This window comes from Pyxicephalus adspersus, chromosome 2 (assembly GCF_032062135.1).
Source record: "Pyxicephalus adspersus chromosome 2, UCB_Pads_2.0, whole genome shotgun sequence".
Classification (NCBI taxonomy): Eukaryota; Metazoa; Chordata; class Amphibia; order Anura; family Pyxicephalidae; genus Pyxicephalus; species Pyxicephalus adspersus.
Genome location: NC_092859.1, coordinates 1,753,324 through 1,774,810, shown reverse-complemented (window position 1 = coordinate 1,774,810; position 21,487 = coordinate 1,753,324). Strand labels below are relative to the sequence as shown.

The following is a 21,487-nucleotide window of genomic DNA, read 5'->3' as shown; positions in this document are numbered from 1 at the left end:
GTGCAGTGTGTGTTGTGTATATCATGCAGTGTGTGCAGTGCTCACCTCCCCCATAGACCCCTCCACTCATCCTGCAGAGACACCTGAAGACCCCCAACCTGGCCGCATCTGATCCCCAGAACCAGAGACCATCTGGCCATTTCTACAGCACCTACCAATAGCAGCAGAGCATTCCCAGACAGCAGGCTCTGATTGGCTGCTGGGGACGTCACTCTACCCAGGCTGTCTGTCGCCTGATACAAGAAATACAGATCCAGAGCGCTTTCTTAAAGGAGCCGCGCACCTACAATGATCACACTGCACCATATGACAATACCGAGCATCTGTGGCTGGGGATAACCATGGGGCTTGAATCAAAAAGTACATGGTCTGGACTTAGAGGGGCACAATGCTTTTATATGAACTCCACAGGACAATATACAAGTAATAATAAATCACTGCTTGACTTTTACACTTGAGTCGGGTTATATACCAGGGGCATGGGGGGGGGGCATAATTCACCATTGTTTTCTGTGCCGGCTCCTCTGCAGCCTTTTTTGTTGCTTTATTTTTGGTATACTCCTGTTCCGAGTGGTGCAGCAGTGTGCTAGCTTCCTTGTGATACATGGTCGGGCCAGAAGGATAGTTGACCTCTTCTGGTGGTCATACTCGGCCAACCCTGATAGCCTTCCCACCCTGATCAGTGTCACCCCTATGTATTGGATGATGGCATCAATGAATTCTGTTACTTTTTGAAAAGCCAACCAGGTTGGGATTAGTGATGTGCCCCCTCTAGTGGTTCCTCCAAGAAGAGGAAGACAGGCCCTTATCCCCTTGCCTACTGCCTACATCTTTATGGGGCGGAGAAGGGTGAAGGTTGGGGCTCCAGTGACCTCTTGATTAGGCCATCCTTGGTACTAAGCCCAACCAACAAGTACCAGAACCAAAATGGCGAACAGAACCCATTGTCCACAGGTCACTTCCAGGCTACACTTCCGGCCAATCATAGCCTCACTTCTAGGTCAGAGATGATGCCTGTCTGGATAGATATACCAGGTCACACAGTGGTCTTCCCAGGCACAAGTATATCCCAAAGGTGAAAGACTTCCTGTGAGTGTTTCAAATTTTGACTCTCCATCAAAAATATATGTGGGTCTTGTCTCTCCAATATTACACTATGTTTATTTCAGCATTGAACCTGTCCCGGCTTTCCCACTTATATTGCAGCTTTACCTATCTGCTTACATGCTGTCCAGTCACTGTCTAATATTTGTGGCTATTGTCTCTCTGGTAATATTATCTCATTTTATTCAGATATAACGTTCATTGTCTTCCCTTCTGATATTGCAGACAAAACAAGATGCCTACATGCAGTCCAGTCACCGAACAGTTATTTGTAGCTGTACTTATATTTATTACAAAATAAAATCTGCATTGTCGCTCACTGTTTTTATTGCTGCTTACATTAACAAATCTCTTCTCCCTCTGTAGGAATGGGACCAACCTGTGGTCCATGAGAAAATTTTGTTGGTACGTGACTTTGGCCAGTGCACCCTCCAGAGGGGTCAGGAGAAGGACCTTGCCTGGGGGGGTTCACCCACCAGAGCCATGGACCATGTCTCCTGTAAACATTGTTGTTTCAGGTTGTTTCTCTGGAGGCTTAGATCTGCGATGGGAATCCCTATAGGACTTGTTTTTAAGTACATACTCCATGATGTCCAGCCAAAATTTGTGGCCGTTCTCTCAAAATGTATCTCCAAATTTTTAGTGGAAGATAACACGGCCTTGTTTCTCCCATTTACCTTGGAGCCTTACCAAGCTGCTTACACACTGTCCAGCCACTGACCATTTGTGGCCGTTGTCACACTGATCACACTTGCAGATGCATTTTTTCTTTTTCTTGCTGTTTTTGGGCTGTTAGGTGTAGCATTGAAAGTGTTGTTATACTCTTGAGGATTGTGCACTACTACCCTTGTTTTATGTCTATGTTATATCTTTTTTTCCATACTTTTTTTATATTGTTATAATAGGAAAATGCAAAAATGAAACTAAAAAATGTTAAAAAAGAAAGTGTTTTGCTACATCTGTGCAAAATACACCCAACCAGAAATCTAATGAGCTGATATCTGTTCTTTTAGTGCGATTATTGGTTAAATTGTCCCAAAGCACCCCCCCACCACCAGTTATACCAGTAAAATAGTGCTGTGTAGCCCTACCATAATACAGCACAGTGAACACAGAGTTGTCACCCCCGGGCAGTAAGCTTCTAGAATAAGGGGAAGGTCACCTTATATCTGCCCTGCAGTGGTAGAATTTAGTGATGGTAGTAGTCCCGCCCAGCATTAGGCGGGACTACTACCAAGAATGATGGACCATTGCCTCCTGTCTAAGGGTGGAAGTCCTTAGCATCAAACTGTATTTGTCTCCGAGTTTGCATGCACACTGGAATTTTAAACTTCACACAACTTTATTGACACCCCAGGAGGCTCTCACGCAGCTTTAGATGGCGCCAGTCCTTTTTTGGACGGCTGCCACCAGCTCCTCCTGCTGTTATCTTCTCTACACCAGTACAACAGCAAGTCTACTGGCACTCAAAGTATCATCGTAAAGCGTTTTAGCTATGGGTTATATGTAATCAATTGTTTTACTATTTCCCCCTTTGCAGTACTGGAATAATTTCTTACTCCTGCACTCCTCAGTTATCGAATAAGTACATCATCAAAATATTACTCTCTTAAGAACATCGCTCACTATATGTATACAAGCTGGGGTACGTTTATGTACCCCAAGGAGTACATCTATATATATATATAGCTATAAATATCTTATGGTGTACTTATTTATTTATAGAATTACCCCTACCAAGGATACAGAGATCTTTCACCAATAAAGTTCCATTAGGGTTCCATATAGAACATCTCAGGTATGCCATCTTGTGGACAACTAATATATTGCATTCTTATTTTCTGATAACACCTTATTTCTATCATTGAAAAATTTACTTTCTCATAGAATATCCCCAATCCCTATGATTTTGACCTAAGAAATGATCATTCAATAAGTTACACTAACCATTGCACCGTCCAAGTAAGTTTAACTATTTTGACAATGTCAGTTTATAATATTAATTGTAGTGGTTTCTATCCATTATAGAGCTTATCCAACCTACTTACCTGCTATCTAAAACTCTGGCCCTTGATGTGAGTTCAGCCTCTGATCCTTCATCCCATCATTATTATTATCTACCGGGTCAATATTTACAAGTGAGTTACTGCTTGCGAATAAGAATCTAACATTATGTATTTCTATTCATGGTTTATAGTTTGTGTATTTACCATGATCTATTGAATTGTAGAGTCTCGTTGGCCCCTGAGGAAGCCCATTAGGTTGAAACGCGTGGGAATAGACCGTAATAATACTACTAATTATTCTGACCTACTAATCTAGTGTTGGATGAACATCCTTTCTAAAACACATCAATACTATGCATGGCTAAGTGATTTTATAATATGTACAGTAAACACAGATTTTCCCTTATTGTGTTTACATGATTTATGTATACTCTTATGTTTGTAGGATTATTTTATACAAATTAAATAAAGGATTTTATCAAGTTTGTCATAAAGAACCGCTAATTTTTCTATCCTTTCCTTATCTATTTCAGGAAATGCTAGGCATCCGGCTCTTCCTGTGTCACCCTGGCTTTAGTACATTTAAACTCACAGATCTGCAACCAATTGTAAGTTAAATGTGCTGACCTGCATACTTGTTCTTCAGAACTCTCGACAACTCTTCCGCAGTTTAGTAAAACTTAGAGGTCTTGCCCCTCCCCAAGTTTGTGATTGGGCAGTGAAAGCAGTAGAGGAGTCATTTTCATAGGTCAGTCGAGTTGTTTTATGTGGAAATAAAAATGATCTCTATATATTACCCCACCTACCCCAAGAGGTGCAACTTCTGCCCTCTACTTATAAAAAAAAAATAAAAACAACACGCTCCTGGCTGAAACCTGGATCCAGTATTTGAGCCAGTGCTGTGCAGCAAGTTTGCAGCTTAATAGTAGATTTAGAATTTCAGATTTTCAGAAGGAAGGGGCATTGATGTACAAAGATGCTCTTTGTGACCAGAGTGGGGGTGTTTGAAGGTAAAGTTTCTCATAATGTTTACAAAAAAATTAGTTGAAGCTTCTTTTCTAAACTTGTATTCAGGTTACCCAACAGGACTTCTTCAGGACCAATGGAGAGAGAAGGGACTGGCCCGATCCTCATCCCATTGGAGGGTGTATTGAAGGCCGCAGTACAGCACTGCTGTGGTTCTTTTGTTACTGGACCTCTGTATTGTAAACCTGTACAGGGCCAAAGCTGCACCAAGACTTTGAAAACTACCCGAGAAGATCCCAGCTATGACCCATCTCATAATCCCGGCCTTTGGTCTCAAATAACATAAAATTATTCAATAGAAATCATACAAATGGCTGGTTGGTTTTATTAAGTGATGTAGGATTTTTGAACCGACTGATTCACATTTTTGCATTCCTTCCCATGAAATCAATGGAAAAGCATGTTGAAGAATGCTTAGAGCTGCATGTTAATCTATCATGACATGTCAGCTTTCTACACACAGAAACAGTGAATCATTCACATAAATCCACTGATGTTAATAGAAAACACGCCAAGATCAAACACAAATGGGCCGGAAAAGATGCCTGCTTACTGGGGGGGAGACCATGAGATCACTTTCTATATTATAAATGTGTCTACAAAATCCAAAGCCTTCAATGTAATCTCAAGAGAAGCCAGAAAAGTTGTATTTCTTAAGTGATAATAAATCCTGGCCTATTGGGATACCAGGACAGGCAGGGCCAGCAGAGGCCACAAATACAACTTTATTAGTACGGAGGTACAGGTGAACCCCTCCTATTCTATGCAGGGCCCGGATAGATATAATCAGGCCTCAGAACCATTACGGGGGAAATGCAGATAAGCCATGGTGCTGTACAATCAGATACCGGGCCCAGAAGCTGCCATTCTTCTGGACCAAGTGAAGATTTCCACATTACATCTGTGCAACACAATTTTTATGTTCAATGAAACCCAAAACGTGATATTCACTCGCATTTCGGTCAAGATGTGTTAAGTTTTATTAGAACACACAGAAGACAAGAGAATGCCTTGTGGGTGATGGACATTGTTTTTTTTTTTGCGCAGGTAAAACAAACTGTGTTCACTTCAACCTTTTAATACTGAAAATAAGGCAAAATATCACAGATAAGAGAAAACTGAAGGATTTATCAGGCAAAACATAGCGTGATGGTGTATGTATGTGAGGATACATACACCGCTCTATGCACAGGGCTGTCTGTATTACAGGCAATGCCTGGTGAGGCTGTTTTTTTTTTTTTGCTCATAATACAGACATGGTGCAGGACATGTATACAGATATGTTCATATGTATAGCTGCTTGGGATATAAACATATCTGCATTTTATGTATACACATGTGCAGGATAGGGGTAGGCAGGGGTTATCAGTCACAATAGGTTGGGGAGTTATGAGCCAACCCAAAAAAGGGGACTGCAATGGGCAACGACTGCACCCCTTCACAGTCCAGAGTGAATCAGTATGGGGTTGTATTATTATTATTATTAGTGGGAATATCCTGCACACATGTATAGATACATGTTATATGTACACCTTATACATTCAGCACAATATACATGTAAGCCATAAGAATTAAACCAACCCTCCCCTCCATCCCCCCACCCCAACTATTTACATACAGTGAGCAACACCATCACTGTAATCACTCCCAAACAAGGGCACCAACTATATACACTTCCTCAGCACTAGACAGCATTGAGGCATGATGGGGCAACATGGGAGCTGGATGCCAGCCTCCGCCCTAATACATTCTCTTGGTGAAGATACATGTGATATCCACGTCAACAACTTAAGCGTCTCTTGTTTTAGGCAAATTAGTATTTTTGTATTCCCCATTGCAGTTCTATGTACAGGGTATAGTTCCACAAAATCCAGAGCAGACCCTGTGTCCACTCCGACAGGCAGACCTTTGCCACTCACCGGATACCTGGACTGCCTTAAAACACTATACCATACTCAGAGCGGTAAACGCCCTTTTTTTTTTTTTTTTAATGGGTGGTCCTTGTCCGATGAGAATCTCTTCACAATCCAAAAAAAAACACCCCTTTTTTTCAGGAGGTGGTAACTCCCATAAGTTTATTTAACGGGACTGCAGCCATTTTGAAAGGCGATTCACCCCTCCAGTCTCTCATGTAGAGGAAGCCGTCAAAGAGTGGGCTCACAGCGCTGGTCCCAAACTGTCTTTTGCAAGAGGATAACGCGTGGGCGATGTGGAGCTGAGGTGTCAACATTTAAGGCAACTGCACCATACACAGCCTCACAGTCACTCCATATTGTTTGTATTCCAGACACTTGACCATATCTGGTTTCTCCTCCTTGTAGTAAAGTCCAACGGATCTACTTTTCCATTCTCTAACCACCTGTCCACCTAAGGACGCTTGTAAACAAAATCAGAGTAAAAACATTAACCGGGGGGGAAAGGGGAAAAAAGGAAACAAAAAACCCTATTTTACACTTCCAAGAAAACAGGGTTAAATAAGAGCAGGTACCATGTCCCAAAAAAGAAAAAAAAAAACACAAAAACATGAAGGCAGGGTGCAAACCTCCGTAATAATGAACACTGACTGAAAGGCCCGAAACTGACAGGAATAAGAATCCAATGTGGTAAGATGGCTGAATGCCCACAAGTCCTGGCACTCGATAATGCTCAAGAAATTCAACTCCAGAACACAATCCTTCATGGGATTAAATTTTAGGGCCAAAGGCCGCTTATATTAAGAGAAGCAAGTGCATCCTTTATAATGGAGAGGGGGGAACACACAAAGAAAATATATAATCCTAGAGGGAATTTCTTCTCTGCAACTTTAGTAACAAAAAACTTTTTTTTTAAATTATTTTTTTTTTTTTACTGTGCAAAAACATAACCATTTTTTAAAAAAATGCAGATTTCTTCCCCCCTCCCCAAATTGCTAAGTGCATTCTTCAAGTTTTGATGGATGATATCTCCTCCTTGACCCTCCCCCAGACAACAGGGAACTCAAAGCTGAGCATCTTAACTTTGCAAAAAGCGCTGATTTTTTTTTTTCTTTTTATATATATTTTTTTTTCTTTTTTTTTTATAGATATATATTTTTTTCTAAACAAAATAGATTTTGGAAAAAAAATATCTGAAGAAAAAAAGTGTTTTTGGCTGTTACTTTTTTCCAAAATATTTTTTCATTTTTCTTAAGAGAGATCCGCTGTCGGAATACTTAACTTTTTGATACAAAAAAGAAACAAAAAAGAAAAATGTTCAGAAACTGTCAAGTTAAAAAAAAAAAAAAAGTTGAAGGAAAAAAAAAAAATGCCAAAACACGATGTTCAACTAGTAGCAAACAGTCAAAGTCGATAAATCCAGTTTTTCCCCTCCTTTTTTGGGATTTTCTGTTTTTATTTTATTAGTTAAAAAAAAAATGAACGAACTAAAGAAAACAAGGAATTCATATTTTTGATCAGTTTCTGTAAAGTGCATTGTTTAAGGTGCTTTAAAATGAGTGCATTATGTTTTTAGGGGAGCAGGGGGGAGGGAACAGAGTGTTGCTCCCCCCTTTACTCCCTGGCTCTGGCTGGGGTAAGATCCACCCCCTCCTCTCCCAGTCTTTGCCCTCCCCTCACAAAAAAGGGGAGAGATAAAGTTTGCAGTGCAGTAAAACCGCAGTAAAATGCGGCGGGTGAAGAAAAAGATGGCGTCAGAGGGAAGAGACACGCCTCAGTAGTCATCTATAGCCTCCATCTCATTTGGGGAGCCGTGAAGAGAGTAACCTAAAGAAAAAAAAAAATTTGAGACATCACACCACAATAAAATATCCAGAAAAGTCTTGAGTGTTTACGACCAATGAGTGAGCTCATCCACGTAACCCAACTAGTGGGGACTAAGTCATAAATTCCTATTGGCTGACAACACAACACACTGCTGGATGACCGAACCTATCCCAAACCTCTCTTCAGATTTCATAAACAACAATGCTGTGGCCCTAACTCCCAAGAGCCTCCCCAAACTCTGTGGAGGGGAAGGACTCTTGGGAGATGTAGTCCCCAGAGGCATTTGTCTATAGAAAGATCCCTTGCCAATTTCCTCCTTCCAAGCAGCAATTTTACAAGCCAGAAGATGATCTTAAGTTTTATCAGTTCTGACCATTTTTCGGACTCTTACTACAAAGCCCCTATTCCTACGTTATGATTCAATGATACAGGAAGATTTATTAAAGAGCCTACAGGAGTCATGCGGGCCCCATAGTACCCACCCAGGATGCTGGGATCAGAGTGTAACATTTGCATCCGTCTCTTCATCTTGTTGCTCTGTACGTCGTATCCGCTGCCTGGCTTGGAATTTTGGGTTGCTGGAAACATTGAAGGACCCATCCAGGAAGCTTCTTGCTGCAAAGCGAGAGAACAATCGCTTTAGTGAGATAGAACATTTATACATAAAATGTTCTACAAGGTCCATCAGAAAGCACTGCAGACACTCCAAGAAAGAGTTTGCAGTGTTTTTTTTTTTTTTTAACACTTTGATTGGGGTTTGTGAGAGCCGGCTGCCCGAATTTTTATCAATATGATGGAGTCAGAAGGAAAGCGGCAGAATGACACCATGGAGAATGACAGAGCAAGTCATACAAATTCTTGGTCACTACACAGACCAGAAGCTTACAGTGTAAAGGTTCCGTGATATTCCTGTGAGAATTAGGGTACATTTAAAGCCAAATTATAAATAAAGGAAATGGCCTTTTGGACATTTGTCACTGGAAAAGGTTTCCTTTACTCTTATTCTAGTGACAACCAAAAAATGTAGAGCATGTGCACAGCGGTCATTTGGCGTCATTTAAAGATTTGACAAATGGAGGACGACCACTGTCAAGCTGAAAGGTAGAGGACACAGTGCGGTGTCTCTGGCTCATCCTCCCCGATGCTGTGTGTACAGCACTCGTGTGTTGTACTGTGATTGCAAACGATCGTGAAAAATTATTTTCAGACGAAAATCTAGAAAGTATATATAATATCTTGTATTTATAGAGTGCCAACATAATATGCCACACAAAGTACATAGTCATGTCAGCTATGAAGTTGGTTTTCTTTATACAGCCACAGAGTAGAGAAGCCTGGTCTTCAGCATGCTGCGGAGAATGACCCTTGCTCTCTGCAAAGCTTCGACATTCCCCTTGCTGAGTAACAGCCGGAGCTCTGTAATCTGTAAAGCTCATGCCCTTTGTGCATTTTAGAGCAATATGCCTGATGGGTGGCATATCAGATCACAGCATCCAAATGCCTCAAAAATCATGAGCCAAATGCCCCTTTTTGCTTGCTATATATAAGAAAGTATATTATACATATTATATTTACATACACACAAATTAGGCTAATACAAAATATGTATATTAGCAAAGTAACCAAACTTTCCAACAATTGCCTACCTGCTGCCGCTGGCTTGCTTTGTACTTCGCTCTTCGTTCTAGAAACTGTTTAGCAAATTCTTTGGCTTCAAGCGTTTCCCCAAGATAGGAGCGGATGTAATCGTGAACATCGTACGGAGACTCCAGCTCCTTCAGAAAGGCCACCAGCGTAGGGACTGTCAAAGACAGAAATCAAATGATGTCAAGCAGACGTACAGTGAAAAAAAAGGAAATGATACGCAGATGATATTGGATGGAGGGCTTACCGTCCAAATTGTTGGATGTATTGATCATATGTAACATCTGCTCACACCACTGAGTGAAGCCATCTGATGGTTTGATTCCCTGAAGGAGTTTTAAGAGCTTCTCTTCCTCGTCTGTCTTCTTGCGTCGGGCACTGACAGCATAGGAGTCACTGATGTAGTAGAGAGACACCAGATAGAGGATCATTAATAGGAAAATAATTATACACAGCAGCTGAGCTGCATTACAAATTATCTGTAGGAAATGCTGTTTTCCCCGGGGATAGGGGCAAGGAGCGAGAACTAATTTAAAACTGCTGAAGACTCACGTCAATGATGGGCTGCTCCTGCTGTTCCTCAGACCTCTGGCACTTGCTCCACTTTTCAAACTCTCCTCCCAGGGGCTCTTGTCCAGCCCTCCCCATAGAGAGCCTGAGTCAGAGCCCCATTGGGAAGGCATCATGGATGCACCTGGCATCCCCAAGCTTCCATGCTGAAAGAGAAAGTTTACCAGTTAATAGCTAGGAGTTAATAGGAGGTGGAAAATCTCAGGCTGGACCAGGACCTTTAATGGTAAAGTGGATTCTATTAGTCTATCTGGACATAATTACATTATTATTCTCTCAGTCACGGAAAAAAAAATACTGTCTATAATGTTTGACTGCTGAAACTTGGTCCAAAAGTCCATTCCTCTGCAATAATAGTTTGAAATAAAGCTTTGGGTGGTAAGGAGCTTCCAAAAGAGTAGACTTTGGTCAACAAGAACAAATATTTAAGAGCTCCTCCAGATACTAAAATATCGTTCAGAATAAAGAGCTTCAGATTATCTTATCCTTCATTATGTGCAGCAATCCTCAATATTGCACTTCCACTAAAAACTTTTCCTTCTGGGCTATAATGATCTCAAAAGACTGGGTTTTGTTTTTTTTTTTTAAGGCTGCAGTATGGCACCTCACCATTACAGTAGGAAATCAATATACCACCAACAATTTCACTGCAATCCCCGAATACTTCCAGCTATCCCCAGCACTAGGCTATCACCCAGCTCTCACCACATTGCGAGACGTCTGTCCTCTTTGTTTTAGAAGCTGCCCCTCTCTGTCCTGCATCTCCAGCATGGCTTTCAGAGAGAGCCCCTTGTTATGAGCTGCCCATACTTGAGGAGATGGAGTTTGCTGTCCGCTCTGCTGGAGGAGTTTAAGAAGCAGCTCCTGTTGCTGGCGGCACTCAAGAAAGGACCAGATACAGGAAATGAGTATCCAAGATGAGCAGTACAGATAGTAGATGAAAATAGACAATGTCTAAGAAGTTACCTGCTTCCTTCGGTACATCTCCTCCTCCTGGTCTCTCCTCTTCTGTTCTTCTTGTCTCCTCTTCTCTTCCCTCCTCTTCCTTTCCTCCTCCTCACGCTTAGCCCTGAGTTCTGCGTCTCTGCGCTCCTGCAACTAGAACAGAAATCGTGTGGTATTTCCTAGTATGCAATGCAAAGTAACTGGAAGGACGACCATAGGTCCATGGTCCTAATACCAATTATTCCTTTCTCAAAGTGTGGAAATGTGTCTTCGTAATAGTAGCAAGGCAGTAGAGGTAAAGCAGAGAATTAAACTAGGAGCTAAATGTGTCCATTGCTACAGGGTTATCAGGGTTTTTAAAGAGACTTGATTTCCTAAAGGCAATGAAGGGTTCTGAGGTCCAAAGATTTCAAAGTTTAACTGGCAGCACTAAATACTAATAAAATAAATAGCTGCAACAGCATAAGTGAAAAATGTAATATTCACACTGCACAAGCACCATAAAATAAACCAATGTCAATCTTTCACTGTTTACCATGGACCTTGGATTAATAAATTGATTTCCTCCTATTAACTACCCCATACCTGTCTTTTCTTTCCTTATCGTACCTTACTTTAAGAGGTTCTCCTAAGTTTGTAATTTTTGAGCAGGTGAAGATTAAAAAAGCCCTCTGTGCTGATGCACCACCCCACATATGGGTAGTCTGTCCTCAAGCCGCAATAGGTGTGTGATATGGATCTCTCATGCACCAGCAGGGGGTGGCTGTTATCATCCAAAAATGGCAGCTGGGTACAGAACCCAGGATGACAATAAAGTTAAGCAAAGACTTTGGATTTGAGGATACAAGACTAGACTTCAGGGACTGGCAACATTTTTTTAAATCTCTTATGAAAAGGGTGATGACATTTTAACGTGGAAGCAAGGTTTATTACGGTAAAGCTCACATATCAGGTGAGGAGGTGGCTGGTGCACGAGATGCTACACAGTACCTCAGACCTAGCACAACAGGCTCATTAAATGCCAGGCACAGATTAGTAATGTTACCTTCTGTTGCAGTTGCAGATGCTCCAATATTGGCCCCTGAGATACAGGTGTGACTGGCAGGTCCCACAGATTGGGGTCTGCACCTTGGAAGAAAAAACAAAAACATTTTGATGGGTGATAGGACACAACAGATAAGAGAAGATGCCGTAAAGGAAAAGTGTAGATGTTATGTCACAAACTGCCATTCTCTGGCCTCCCAGAGTCACATGAGGTTCCTTTTTAATGCTGCTGTACAGAGAAGATTACGCCTGAAACTTTTTTAGCATGCCTACCTGCAGTCTGTGTGTTTGAGGTATTCAGATCCCATAAGGATCCAGTGTCTGGCACAGAGAGAGATCTGTTCATAGAGGGAAGGAGGGAAGCATCGGAACCTCTGCAAAAGAAAGGGGGATATGAAAATACCCATGGAAACAAAATAATTTCTATTTGCTCCACATAAGCACACATTTGTACCTTCTACCAAGATTTATGATCTACCTCCAGGCTGTTCCCTAGTTTTATCAAAATATTCACCCACTGCCGACTGAAATTTCCCTGCATTTAATAAGCCTGGGCATTTACAATGATTCAGGAAAAAAAATTTCGAAACCTTTAGGTTTTGCCAAGCGCTCCGTGAACAGGAGCATCAAATGCCTAAAGATGGCTTGTATATTAGCGAACGGAGAATAGTAAAAAGTAATTTTGTTGACTTAAACACAATTAGTCCACCAATAGGAAATTATATGTGGCATCTAAAGATCAAATTTGTGAATATGTTGCTGGCTTCAAAAAGATCACCAACAGAGGCAGTCAGCTGTTGTCAGTGGCAGAAACACTGCAGAATGTCGCTGATTTGGTTGGCTAGTTTGCAATCCAGCCTCGAAAATGATGTATAAAAAGACCAACAAAATGTCATTTTGTATGCGCTACACAAAATAAGGGGTTTCCCTCAAACTCTATAGTAAAAAAAAAAAAAAAAGCTATAGCTATACCACCTCTGTTTCCAACCCATCACCATCTCCCCCAATGTCTTGCTGGAAAGTCTGGGTACCTGGACTTTGAAGGATTCAGTTGCTGGAGGAACAGTGTCAATTGCTGCTGTTGCTGCGGAGTCAGATCTCCGGATTTCTGCTGGGAGTACTGCTGTCTGTAAGAAAGAAACACAAGAGTGTGATCATATAGCAACATTGACCATATCAGAGGTCAGTTCACAAGGACTGAGAACAAGGAGTGAGAACAGGGGAGGCAAATAAGGAAACTGAGGAAAAAAAGGAAGTGCATCTTCTCTTACTTAAGCAACCAACTGAAGAAAACACCTGGTACGAGAAATGAAGAAAATAACTTCCGTTCCTGTCATGTGAAAATTCTGCCATTTGATGATGGGCCAGAACGAGTCCCCAGAACGTGTATTCTACTTACATTTGTCTTCTTTTTCCCAACTCTGTGCAGTAATGATGGAAAGCCTAATACGGCAGTCCAGAGAGCAAGCATTTAAGTCAACCTGTCGCTTTGCCGTACATAAACCAACACAAAGAAAGTTCAAATGTACATCACTCTAAAATGGGCGAGAGATGCTCTAGCCAGCATCTCTCGCCCATTTAGAGTATTTGGATTATTGTTGGATTCGATACATCACCTGCCAAGTAGTTGCAGCAGATACTGATGTTGCAGCTGTTGATAGAGGGCCAGCTCTTGCTGTTTCTTCAGGCACTGCTGATCAATGTTACCCTACATGAAACAAAATATAAACATTTCAGAAACTCAGAAAGGGCAGCACCAATATGACTGAAGAAGACACATCACAACATATTCATGGATTCTATTATAGGAGGAAACTATACATGTTTAATATGGTGATGACCGACATTGGACATTGACCACAATGGAGTGATATAACAACAGATTCCCAATAAATCTGCCCCGCAGCTTTACCTTTAGTCTTGCAAAGTTGTATTAGCTCCTCTCTTGTACTGAAATGACTTTCTCTTATTTCACTGCACTCTGGGAGCTTCTCACAATGTCAATAAAATCTGCAGCAAGAGGCTCAGCATCACATATGTCCTATGTATACAAACTCCGTCAGCTTTTAGATAAAGTTTAACGATTACCATGACGGAAATCTCTGGAATAGGCGTTAAAGTTTTACATTTGTAGCTGACTATTCCTGCTTTCCAGTCTAAAGCAGTGTACGCACTTGCAATAATTATCGTTGGAAACGAACGACTAACGCCTGATCGTCCGATAATCCTTAACAAAAAAGTGCACAACGCTGATGAACGAGGATTGTCGCCGTCCTGGCGGATCTGATTGAGAGATGATCACTATCTATTGTGTGTACGGACATTCAGCGATCGTTGATGGTTCTACAGTATACTTTCTCCTTTACGTCACTTCTTGCACCGTTTAAACGGTCGTATCTAGTGTGTGGATTGTATTTAAATGATCATAGTGTTACAACATGTACAGAATTGTGCACAATACAATGATTCAAAATAATCGTGCATAATCGTTAGTCATTCGTTTTGTAACGATAATTATTGCAAGAGTGTAGCTTGTTATCTTAGCAAATAATATTCGAGAAAAGTCACAATGTACTTAACACCAAATGTGGTGTATTTAAAGTTATTATCTTTCCAGTATGTACTGCATCTTACCAGTAAGGGTGGCGGGGAGGGCCCAGGAGCGAAGGGGACCCGTCCCCACATCTTGATGACCTCGCCCAGGGGCTGGAAGCCTTCGTCACATCCTCTCTTCACTAACAGTGACATGGTAAAGTACCCAGCTTGGCACCACTCAGCCATTTCCTGTGTACTGAATGGACCTGTAGGGGGGGATGGGCAAGTTAGAAGAGACGTGCCATATAAAAAGAAGGAGACTACCACCTCCATCCAGTGATATTTATAGGCATCAAATTACCTACCTTGGATTTCCCCTTGGGGGTCTTTGTAGAACCATTTCATGGCAGCCTCGTGGCTAAGGGGCAAAGCAGCAGCACTGTGAGAGCGGGTGGAAGAGAAGCCATCTTCTTCCAGGGAAGAATCCTGCAGAGAAGCCACCAACTTCTCTGCTTCCTGTAACAGAAAAGAGCAGGGTAAGGCATGAGAAAAAGTCAAGACAGACAAATAACTGTCAGAGATATTTACAGGAAAATTACAGAGTTATGGAAGCACCCAGAGGGAGGAGCAGAAATGTCTGGAAGTAAACATGGAGCAGATAAGACACCACAGGGGTAAGTGGAGCAACAAGCAGGAACATTAAAGATATCTTTTTTTTTAATAAGATATTTCTACAAAAGGCTAATGGTGAAGTCAGGTGTTATATCCAGGCCGAGCTGAGTTAGAGATGCTGTAAGCTAGGAAGATTTAGCAAATAGGAGGATTTTGGGAACACATAAATGACATCAGGTGGTGTCCAGAGTAGAGAAAAGAACTTGAAAAAGTTATAGCCATTCACAATCACTTACCTGCTGGAGATGCTTCATGCCTTCGTCCTCCTCTGGATCCCCCACAGAGAATTCAGTAGCAGCAATGGGGGGACTAGAGGATGGGGGTGGCAGAGAGGACAGGGGGGAAGAAACAAAGGGTCCAGAGTCTGCGCCTGAGGGAGACAAAGGCCAACCAATTAAAATATTGCATTAAATGTCAAAAAAGCAGCATCGGTAACTGCACCTCTTCTCACCATCATCAGCTGGGAGTGATATCTGTTCGCTGGGAATTGAATTTTCTCCTTCAGAAGTTGGGGAAATCTCAGAGCATTGCTCACTCTCTACCTCCCCAAACACCCCTGAAGCCCATACATGATTGGTTGGATCAGGGGAGGAAGAGGAAGGGCCCTGGAGAATTTCTTCAGAGGTGGCGGATGGATCTTCACCTAAAGGAACACAGCATCAACGTCAATATTTCAACATACCACTCAAAAAGCCTGGTCATAAACACACAGCATTACAAAATGAATGTTCATTCTTCTGGGGGAGCTGCAAGTTCATTTGTTGCTTCAACAAGCACAAGTCCGGTGCTTAGAAAGAGCACTTAGTTCTGCCTGTTCCAGATATAGTCACAGCCATTTGACATTATTAATTGAAATGAAATAAATATAGATTATAAACAAAACATGCAAAAATGGTCAAGCTTGATCTAAATTTTACCAATTTGTGTAAACAGATTTATACAGAAATACAAGGCAGAGCTTTTATTTGTTCACACCACAGGCTGTTTCCTACATGCTGTACAATGTTTCTGCTTTATTGCCACCTCCCCCCCCCCCCCAACCATAAAGTCCATAAAGCAGTTCCACAGATCCCTCGATCGCAATGGAGAAGTCCTTGATCCAGTCCCGCGCTGTCCTAGAATTCTCCGGTGCAAAGGAAGTGTCAGGCACCGCCATGTAGGAAAATACCTGAGATGGGGCATGTGCAGAAGGAGCAGCCAGGAGCCTTCAGGCATGCGTGGCATAGGTAATATTTTTACTTATAAATAAGGGTTGTCTATGCTTTTATGCAAGGTAATAATTTGAGTTTGGGTCTACTTTATCAGGAAAACTTAAAGCGCAACGCAGTCTCTACTAAATATTAGAAAATAGCATATAAAACAATGCAGCTAAGTTAGGCCTGCAAGTCAGAAAAAAATCATCTGCAATAAAACAACAGCCTAAACTTGTAACTGGTTCTTTTCAACATTTACCGGTCACCTGAATTATAACAGCTGGTTTACCCTCTAAGTGTGACCCTTCAATCAAAACACATTATGTATATTTTTGTAAGGCGACATAGTGGCTCAGTAGTTAGCACTCAGGCCTTTGCAGTGCTGGGTCCCAGGTTTAAATCTCAGCCAGGACACTACCTGCGTGGAGTTTGCAGGTTCTCCCCGTGTTGGGGGAGATTCTGGTTTTCTCCCACATTCCAAAAGCATGCAGTTAGGTTAATTGGATTCCCTCCAAAATTGACCTTAGACTGTATTAATGACATATGACTATGGTAGGGACATTAGATTGTGAGCTCCTTTCAGGGACAGCTAGTGACATGACTATGGACCTTGTACAGAGCTGCCTAATATGTTGGTGCTAAATACTGTAAGAAGAATGCTCACCATTAGGCTTGTCTCCTGTGCTATCTGCCTTTTCCTCCTCCTCCTCCTCTTCTTCTTCTTCTTCCACCCCCTGGAAGTCCAGTTCATGCTCCTCCATGATGGTCTCTTTGGGGTTTTTCTGGAATGGAAGTAAAGGTTCCATCAATGATCATCTATATATTACGACAAAAGTAACCCCCTCATCATGTAGATCCACCTCTTGGAACGTATGCTGCAATATTCACAAAGATTACATGTATGACAGGTGCTGGTTTAGGATCATGTGTAGGAATCTGGGATTTAGATGTAGAGTAGTATTTATAATAGTCAAAAGGTAATACAAAATGTAATATTTATATTATACGAATATTTAATGTGTGCATAGAGTAAAGCACAAGAATGAAAGCTTGCCAAAGTTATGATCGACAATACTTACTGAGGGTGCAACCTGGAGAGAAGCAACCCATGTGCTACAACTGGGTACACAGAGCATGCAACATTTACCCTGCCCTCTCACAAAGTGGCAAATTCACAGCCCCCAGGGTTGTACCATGGGAATGTTAACAGCCTGTGCAACCTTGAACTTAATTCAACATGGCATATTCACTTTGTGGATGAACGTGGCGAGTACAAAACTCAAGTTGAATAAATTACCGGTATACATTGTATATATTATACATTCTTCCCACCACTTTTTCTTTACAGGACTTCCACAGAGCTTCCCATCAAGTCATTAGATGAAAAATGTGGCAAAACAATGCACCACCGATATCGGTTTCCAGAAGTCTCCTGGTTACATTAGAGAAATGTAGCCAGGAGACGTGCCCCTAGTTTTTGTACTGCCATAATTTGCATGTATGCACAAGGACCCCAAAGGGCCACCCCTCCAGCACTATGATCTCCTAGTCACTATGGGTTCAGAGTCCTCAATCATATTTATTGGCCAGGTCGGGAGAACACATCTCCCGTGTCGATGCCAACTCACAATGGCATAGAATCGGGGACAAGCGGCTCAGTGTACCTTTACAGATTTGGGAGCTGACCAAGATTTGTGACAAAAGGGAACTGCACATTCTACCTGTCAGCAATGGTCTTCAAATGGACTGTTATTGTGATAAAAAGCCTATATTAATGCCCTGAAGAGAAGGAAGTTGTAAGAAGAGCTACAGACATGATCAGGCCCTAGTAGTTTTATTTGTTTGCGTTGTTTTAACTCAACAATTCCAAACTGAAGATGGCTGAAGAAAAGACTCCAACCTAAGTTCAATGGGTTAAATGAGACCACACAAGGGAGATTTCCCCTTCCTTCCCTAACACAGACTCTAAGTTTTCCCTTAATATAAAACAGAAATCAATTACATGTTTCCTTTAAGAGAATATTCAAAAAGATTGGCGTGCAATACCTTAAAAGATAAGAAAGCCCCTGAGGAGTCAAAGGTTCCCATCTCATCATCCTCATCTTCCATACACCACTCAGGAAGTCCATCCCTCTCATCCTCCTGTGTGCTATCCGAACCTCGCCCTCCACGTTGTGATGAACCGCCTTCTTCCCGCACCATATCGAAATCAAACTTTCTGCGACGCTCACCGTGATCTCTCCATCCGGCAGATCGGGGACCCTCTAAGAAGAAAATCAAAAATTCGGGAAATGTTGTTGGACAAAACAAAACAGTAAAGATGGGGAGGTGGTGTGACAGACCTGTGGCCCCTCCAGGACTGGTAGATCTCCAACGATCATCTCTTCGGGACACAGACAGCCTCCAATTGCCTTCCTCATCTTCCTCCTGACCATCACGCAACGTTCGCCAGTTATCGCTGTCAGAGCGGGCAAAATCTTTCCGTGTAGTAGTGGTTTCCTCAAAACCAACTCGCACTGTAAGAGGAAAAGCAATGTTTTTGGAACCAACCTAAAGCAATAATTCCAATATTATAATAATTACTGACTTAAGTATGGGAAAATTAGGTCACACTAAATGTTCAGATAAACATTGTACTGCCACATTCATTTCTTTGAAGCATACGCAATGCATACAACTAGCTGATAGAGTTTGCATTAAGTCAAATAAAACACAGCTATCAGTTTGTTAGGTTACATATACTGCATTTGATTCATCAAAGGGGGAATACATTTGTTTTTTGTTTTAGAAGAAGTAGGGGGTAAAAATTACTCCTTCAGGTTTTTATGAGGTCTAATGAAAATTCTTGTTAGTGGAACTCTCACCAACATTTTACTTTATTTTAAGGGTAGATAAATCCTTTAATACAAGGTAAAATGTTTCTCTCCCCCTCCCCCCCAACATTTTTTTATTTAAAGAAAAAAAGGGGGAGTGCAACACCTAAATCAAATATCCCAGGAAGCTTTGGGCTGCTCTTTCTGTACGTGCCCAATTTCAGGCATGCGCCAGAAGGAACTTTTCGTACATATGCATAATGCCCGGGGCGAAGGGAAGGATGACAGACAAAATGAGACCTTAATATTTTTTTTTTTTATATTGTTTTTAGTAAATGTTCCTGCTGTAAGGGACAACCACATACCAGCTTCTCTCCGGATGGGCTTCTCAAATCTTCTCTCCCCTCTGCAATAAGAAACACAAAGTTAGAGCCTATTACAACCAATCTGTAATTCACCTGCACAGGCATCCCAATCCTAATTCCATTTTAATTGAATGCAAGTTAAAGGTAAAAATGCAATGACAAAAGTAACTAACATTCAGAGAAACAATTAGCAATTATTTCACCATTATTATCCTAATTAACTCCCCCCCCCCCCCCCCGGGTCAATTGTAAAAGTATATGGATGCCTTCAGTTTTTTCTGTCCATCCATGCAATACCATTTGAGATAATTGTGCTGTGGAAGGGGGGGAAGGCAATTTTCTGTTCACCCATGACTGTGCCCCAGAGTACAAAGCCCCCACTATAAAGACATGGGGGTTACCAGTTTGGAGGAACCTGAGTGTTTTGCACAGAGCCCTGACCTCACCCTACACCTCCAAAATCTTGCGGCAAGCTTGGAGGCTCTTGGAGCCACAAAGAGGGGCAATTTCATATTAATTGTATAATACAGGAGGTGCTGACCTGTCATCCCAACTTTGACTCCGGTGAATTTCCCGTCCTCCCCGTCCAAATCCAGAGTCCGCATCATCCACAGTGCGCTGGTATACACCCGAATCAGCACGCCCGCGACCTGCAGAGAAAACATGCATTGTGGAACAAGGTTAGTACACTCAAGGTAAAAAGGGTCACCTCCAGTTAACCTTTGCAGCTTTGGACCGAGTAGGGGAAAAAAAAAAAATAACAGGATATTTTATTAAAAGACATTTCAGCTGGGGCTTCTTTGCACTGAACTGTTCTGCAGTCACATTCATTTCTGTAAGTAAACCATACTAAAGCTGCGTACACACTTGCAATTTTTGTCGTTGGAAAGGATCTTTCACGATCCTTTCCAACGACAAGGGAGTGCACGATGCATGAACGTAGCTGTACATACAGCACCGTTCATGCTCTATGGAGAGGGGAGGGGGAGAGCGACGGAGCGGCACCCTGCTGCGCGCTCTCCCCTTCCCTTTCATTAGGATCGGCTGTCGTCCATCGTCCGTGGATCCGGCAGGTCGGTCGTCCGGACGATGGACGACACCGACTGTACACACGGCAGATTTACGCGCGATAATTCGCCGATGGCGATTATCGGGCGATAAAAATCTGACGTGTGTACGTAGCTTAAGGCTTCCATGATAACAGCTTATCTATTGGATGATGTAAGAGGATTCTGCCATGATCATTTCTTGCAGAACCCTTTCTGCTTAAACTTAAAGCTGATCTCCAGCCCTGAAGTTGTAGAGGCTCCGGTTCTGTAATTGAATTACTGTAGGCTTCTCACAATGTGCATTAGAAGCTGCAGTAATTCAGATACAACATGCCTTTTTCCTGGCTAGGACTCTCAACTCTAAGGACGTAGCTTTATGCTGTACATTGCACTGAACAAGCCTGGTAGTATGTAGTCAGGGGTTTCACATTCTCAATTACAGAAACAAGGTCAAGTGACTATTGGTTGTATTGGGTTATATAAGCTGCTGTTTTTTCTTTACAATATCATATTTAAATAGCAGGGGACTATTTGTCTCTCACAATGCACATGGTAACACCTGAATTATAATTTTGAATTATTTAACAGATGTAAAACACAGTAGAAGTTTGCTGATCCTGCCCATCCCCCAATAAAGTTTCCCTTCCTGTATCAACACCCCTTTATTTTCTTTCCTGTAGGATTGAAGGTACCGTATTTTTTGCCGTATAAGACGCTCCGGAATATAAGACGCACCCAATTTTAAAGGAGGAAAATCTAGAAAAAAAGATTCTGAAAGATT

The 21,487-nt window shown here is 41.9% G+C and overlaps 2 protein-coding genes and 1 long non-coding RNA gene across 5 annotated transcripts in view; 1 reads left to right on the top strand and 2 right to left on the bottom strand.

Moving 5' to 3' along the window:
• Positions 1 to 147, bottom strand: part of ACTL6B (actin like 6B) — an 11,982-nt gene extending 11,835 nt beyond the window's left edge. The window contains exon 1 of one of the 2 annotated variants that reach the window (XM_072399239.1): positions 46 to 147. In XM_072399239.1, coding sequence (XP_072255340.1) covers positions 46 to 70 — 25 coding nt within the window. In that variant the 5' untranslated portion in view covers positions 71 to 147. The remainder of the gene's footprint in view (positions 1 to 45) is intronic. The other variant, XM_072399241.1, reaches the window with a different exon arrangement.
• Positions 148 to 3,115: 2,968 nt separating this feature from the next.
• On the top strand, positions 3,116 to 4,395 carry LOC140322679 (uncharacterized). Its single transcript, XR_011919228.1, has 3 exons — positions 3,116 to 3,242; positions 3,644 to 3,718; positions 4,185 to 4,395. It is a non-coding gene; the product is annotated as an uncharacterized lncRNA (long non-coding RNA).
• Positions 4,396 to 6,109: 1,714 nt separating this feature from the next.
• The window catches only part of GIGYF1 (GRB10 interacting GYF protein 1), a 27,958-nt gene continuing 12,580 nt past the window's right edge, over positions 6,110 to 21,487 (bottom strand). Inside the window, exons 6-25 of one of the 2 annotated variants that reach the window (XM_072399237.1) lie at positions 20,199 to 20,307; positions 19,658 to 19,698; positions 18,822 to 18,995; positions 18,526 to 18,743; positions 17,144 to 17,261; positions 15,738 to 15,929; positions 15,523 to 15,656; positions 14,980 to 15,130; positions 14,714 to 14,880; positions 13,696 to 13,787; positions 13,111 to 13,206; positions 12,353 to 12,453; positions 12,081 to 12,163; positions 11,057 to 11,188; positions 10,796 to 10,969; positions 10,073 to 10,236; positions 9,768 to 9,916; positions 9,523 to 9,677; positions 8,359 to 8,491; positions 6,110 to 7,876 (exon numbers count right to left, since the gene is read on the bottom strand). In XM_072399237.1, coding sequence (XP_072255338.1) covers positions 7,824 to 7,876; positions 8,359 to 8,491; positions 9,523 to 9,677; positions 9,768 to 9,916; positions 10,073 to 10,236; positions 10,796 to 10,969; positions 11,057 to 11,188; positions 12,081 to 12,163; positions 12,353 to 12,453; positions 13,111 to 13,206; positions 13,696 to 13,787; positions 14,714 to 14,880; positions 14,980 to 15,130; positions 15,523 to 15,656; positions 15,738 to 15,929; positions 17,144 to 17,261; positions 18,526 to 18,743; positions 18,822 to 18,995; positions 19,658 to 19,698; positions 20,199 to 20,307 — 2,636 coding nt within the window. In that variant the 3' untranslated portion in view covers positions 6,110 to 7,823. The remainder of the gene's footprint in view (positions 7,877 to 8,358; positions 8,492 to 9,522; positions 9,678 to 9,767; positions 9,917 to 10,072; positions 10,237 to 10,795; positions 10,970 to 11,056; positions 11,189 to 12,080; positions 12,164 to 12,352; positions 12,454 to 13,110; positions 13,207 to 13,695; positions 13,788 to 14,713; positions 14,881 to 14,979; positions 15,131 to 15,522; positions 15,657 to 15,737; positions 15,930 to 17,143; positions 17,262 to 18,525; positions 18,744 to 18,821; positions 18,996 to 19,657; positions 19,699 to 20,198; positions 20,308 to 21,487) is intronic. The other variant, XM_072399238.1, reaches the window with a different exon arrangement.